Source organism: Camelina sativa, chromosome 18 (assembly GCF_000633955.1).
Source record: "Camelina sativa cultivar DH55 chromosome 18, Cs, whole genome shotgun sequence".
NCBI classification, from domain to species: Eukaryota; Viridiplantae; Streptophyta; class Magnoliopsida; order Brassicales; family Brassicaceae; genus Camelina; species Camelina sativa.
In genome coordinates, this window is record NC_025702.1 from 7,364,972 (window position 1) to 7,369,855 (window position 4,884).

Genomic DNA, 4,884 nt, shown 5'->3' on the forward strand with positions numbered 1-4,884 from the left:
CATATATATATATAATTAGAAAAAAATATATCGAAATTTTAAACCTTTATCAAGTAAGAAAAGAAACAAGACTTTGGTTTTGATTTGCCTCTACTAGAACGGTTGGAGCTACCCACTTGAGCCGTTTGTTTACAGTTTAATAACTTGGGATTTGCACGTGACTGTGTCCTGATTGGACCTTATCCGAACTTGATTCGCTCACAGCGACTAACTCGTTATTTTCTTTTTCTTTATGGGCCTGCAAGTGAGAAAGCCCACGCTAAGGAGAATAAAAGGCTATAAATCAATTATCCAAAATTATCAATGCAAAATGATAAATACAAAGAGAAAATCATTTATTTTATTTTTGAGTGGATTAAACTTCATAAAGCATTAAGAGCATCCTGCCACAATAAAAAGCATTAAAAGCTTCAATATCTAAAACCTTAGAGGCTTAGACCACCACAATTGGTAAACTAATGGAGTTGGGTACTTTTTAAAAATAATGATAATAATTTAAGATTTTAGATATCCATCATTTTTAGAAGAGTATATTCTTTCTTAGGCACCAATTAAAATAATAATAAAATTAATGATAAAAAATATACTCATACTAATAAAGATGCTCTTATGGTGAGAACTTTATAAACAATTTTATACCATACTAGTGCTTGAACTAACTATAAACAATGTAAAATAGAAAATAAAAGTATGTTAAAACATGGTAACATAGAGGGATTAATTATAGAATTGGATATTATTTTCTAGAATTTTATGGATTTAAGACTTACTATCCATACTTAGAATGAGGCATTTTCATTCAACTAAAATGACGAAATAGCCCATCATCAATAAACACACAGTTCTCCTGTTATCTCTCTTTCCTCGTAGTGAACCTGTTATTTGCTTCTCTTAAATCTCTTTTGATTATTCTTTTTCTAATTCTTTAATCTCTCTTGGTGTTGGTAGTGGAGAAATACGAACCAACAATGGTTTGAGTCTTGTGAATATGGTAACAAGGAGATCTGGTGAATGAGATGATGAGATTGGTTGCCCAAATTTGGTGTAAATTTTTAGATCAGATTGGAATGATTGAACAGCCTAGTGCTTGTGATTAAATCTCTTGGGTTCCCTAGATAGTATCCTCTTAGGGTTTAGTTTCCTTCATCCAAAAAAACTAGATTGACTCCATTAAAATTATATGATCGGAGATGGTGTTTGCAGCAAAGCGGTTTTATGTTTCTGAAGCCAAGGATTGGTGTTGAAAGTGACGGAGATGGTGTTTGTGAAGCACAATAATGAGAAGTGTTTTGGTTGAGACGAAAATGGGTTTTGATCAGCTGAGAAAAAATGTTATCGGAGGAGGAGAACGAAGAAGAAGATACAGAAAATAGGGACAAAATTGTATTTTACCCTAAGCCAAAAGGACCTAAAACTGAGGGTTCGGACAATAGTTCCTATTTTCAAAGATTTGGCCCAACAAAGCCCTTAATCAATAAATATCCCTAACATAGAGAGACATCATGAGTATATTCATTTTAAGGTAAAAGTAATTTTTTTTTAGAGTAGTTATTTTTGGAATTTCTTTATAATTATATGTTTACAGTATCATTAAGTAATTATACAATTTCCTTAAGATATTGTATAATTTTCTTATATTGTAGGATTGGTGAGTTTCAAGCTTTATATGATAAGATTGGTGAGTTCTAATTAATTGAAAATATATATTTTTCTTTCTAAGTTATTTTTCAATTAAAATTACATCTCTTAAATAACACAATAATGTATGAAACTAGTTATCTAAACTTATAAGAACTAAAATTAAATTTTAAGATCTATATTGTACTAACTACGACAATATTACTTTAATATATGTTTTTATTAATTTAGACAAAATTCATTTAATATTTTAAGTAGTATCAAATTAAAAGAAAAAAAATTAAATTTACGCATAATGAAGCTTGTAATATATATAATTTTATTTTATGGTTAATAATAATAATAATAATAACAACATAGATAAAGTATAAACTATTTAATCAATAAGAGAAAATGTGAAAGATATGGGTATTACAAAAATGGTGCACCAAATAAAAAAACACATGTGTGTTATGTCTTGATGATTTTGAAAGTTTCACATGATTTGAGAAATCATTCTACTCTATTTCTATTAAAAATAAACTCTTTTTTTTTTTTTTTTCAAAGATAGGTTCAAGCTTGATTTAGGGATAAAGATGGTTTAAGAACATCTAGATCCTCATCTTTAGAAAAGAGATGTCTTCAAATCAAAAAAAATAATAAACAAATAACAAATATTAAATAAAATTGTTTTGGTGTCTTTAAACTCAAGACACCAAACCAAGTTAAGAGGTAAACTTATATGAGTGGCGGCGATTTTAGGGTTTCGACGAGGCCTAATGAAGTGGTGATGATGGATACGGGTGAGAGGGTTAGATCTCCGGGGGATCCACCGGATATGTCCCAGTCCTGGTTGCAGAAGGTAGTAGGGAGTATGAGTGGTGGAATCCAGGCTCCGGAGGAGGTGTTGTCTGATGAGTTTGTGACGGAAAGGGTTTCGCTGGCCTTTCCAGATGGGGAGGATGGAGAGTCGGTGATAACTATTGCGGATGATGTCTTGAAAGCTATGCATGGGCTGTGGAAGCAGTGTATGATTGTGAAAGTTCTTGGGCGGACCGTTTCACTTCCAGCTATGATCCGCAAACTGAAGGAGATCTGGAAACTGAATGGTGTGATGAATGTAATGGACTTGCCGAGACAGTTCTTTATGATTCGCTTTGAGAAAGAGGAGGAGTACTTGGCTGCCTTGACTGGGGGACCGTGGAGAGTGTTTGGTAGTGTTTTGACGGCGCAGGCTTGGTCGTCGAATTTTGATCCTCTTGTTGATGATATTGTCACAACACCAGTGTGGATTCGGTTAAGCAATTTACCCTTTGATTTTTACCATAAGTCAATCATTTTGCTGATGGGTTAGCTACTTATGCGTTTTCTCTTCCTTTAGGCTTTCATGTTTTTAACACGGTCCCGGAATCTGTTGATGGGCTGCTACGTGCGGATGCTGCTGGTCATTTGTGCCTGAGACATATTCGTGTGTAATTGTTCTTTGTTCTTTTAATAAAATCTGGGGTAATACCCCGGTCGTTTACCAAAAAAAACTCAAGACACCAAAACAATTTAATTAATATTATTCTTAATCTATTAATTTTTTAAAGATGAAGCATCTCCCTCTAAAAATGAGGGATCGAGATGGTCTAATGTCCATGCCAAATTTGGCTAGGGTAAAATATTAAGACGACCTGATTGATGTGAAGTTCAGGGCCTGAACCAATCTTCCAGGGCATGTGTCATGTGTGCACCAATATTTGAGATACAATGATTCTCCTCCATGCGAAAGATGAACGTGTGGCCAACTTAGCCACAGTGGAGTTGATCTCAAGAACGACACACGTCCTAATATACCGCCCACATCCTAAAACAATACGGACTACATACTACTCAGGAGTCATAATAGATTTCTCTACACTTGTTATTGTTTATTTTCTCTTTCATATGGTTTCCATTTTATGGACTGGTACGAATCATTCCAAGTTCAGGGATTACAAAAATAACCAACTCAAACGCAAGGCGATATGACACCACGGAGTTACAAAGTAAAAAGAATGACAGGAAATGTCAAACGAGTTTCCGGTAAAATCTTATTCGGCATCATTTAGATAAACAGACAAACAACCTTATGCTCCTGTAGCTCCGGATTTCACAAGGTTTTCAAGGGCCTTTAGAATCTGTGGCTCGCTCAGCCCATCCAAGTTTACACACCTCTCAACACCCATATCTGCACAAGGGTTTTACAAGCCAAGCACAAATTAACGGATGAAGAAGAAAAGAAACAGAAGCATTTATAAATACTGGTTCCCAAGTAGAATCGAGGATGGCAGTTTTAACGCATACGCATGGGGGGGAAACACGATGATACTTTACGTTTTATACAGTCATCTAACAATAGTAGTCATGTGGAGCGGAGTCTTAAACAGTGGCATCTCCCATGGAATAAACAATTGTTGATTCTCTGATCTCAGCAGCTAAACAACTTCCTAAACATGCCAGTTACATGGGTACAGATATCTATACTTAACTACATGATGGGAGTGGGAAAAAGTTCTCTCGTCGCAGATACTTTTTAGTTGCTGAAGACACACTGATATGTGATTACTATAAAATTCAAAACAAAACCAAAGAATACGAGAACAGGCAAACAAAGCAATCGCATGAATTATATAAGATATTAGCATTCACAGAAAACACAACAAGGAACTAGGGAAAACAATCCTCGTTTTAAAAGCACAAGCAAATACACAAAATACAGTTTCATCAAAGACTCTTAAGGGTGAGTGGGCACTTTTAAGTTTAATGGGTTAACTCAAGATGTTAAAGGACTCTTTCATAAAACAAACTGAATGCAGACAAAAGAGGAAGCCACATCTGTTAATTTACCAATCAAATCGAAAAAGTCTTTAAAAATGCATTTTCATCAGGGTACAAGGCTATAAGAGTGAGTGCGTATATCAAGTGTAATGGCTTAACACATGATGTTATAAAAAAAAACATAAACAAGAGAAGAAGCGACATTTGGAACTACATTCACATCAAATCTTTAAAAAACATTAAGCACAAAATAATTTCAACTCTCTACAAATTAGACAATTTGAGTCTAAGTAATGGGGGGGAGATGAAGCAATTTACCAAATCTTGCCCACATCTGAGGCTGGATCCCACTACATTCACGGATCAAGATTGGGAATTTAGGGTTTAGAGACTTCAAATCTTTGTAATTCTTCTCAACAAACGTTCTGAAAACGAAACAAAACAAAACCCCCAAAAAAAAAAAAA

At 34.3% G+C, this 4,884-nt stretch overlaps 1 protein-coding gene across 1 annotated transcript in view; it reads right to left on the bottom strand.

Annotated features, from left to right (window-relative positions):
- LOC104760767 (NADH dehydrogenase [ubiquinone] 1 alpha subcomplex subunit 2) overlaps positions 3,510–4,884 on the bottom strand; it is a 2,820-nt gene continuing 1,445 nt past the window's right edge. The window contains exons 2-3 of the mRNA XM_010483726.2: positions 4,738–4,844; positions 3,510–3,829 (exon numbers count right to left, since the gene is read on the bottom strand). Coding sequence (XP_010482028.1) covers positions 3,729–3,829; positions 4,738–4,844 — 208 coding nt within the window. The 3' untranslated portion in view covers positions 3,510–3,728. The remainder of the gene's footprint in view (positions 3,830–4,737; positions 4,845–4,884) is intronic.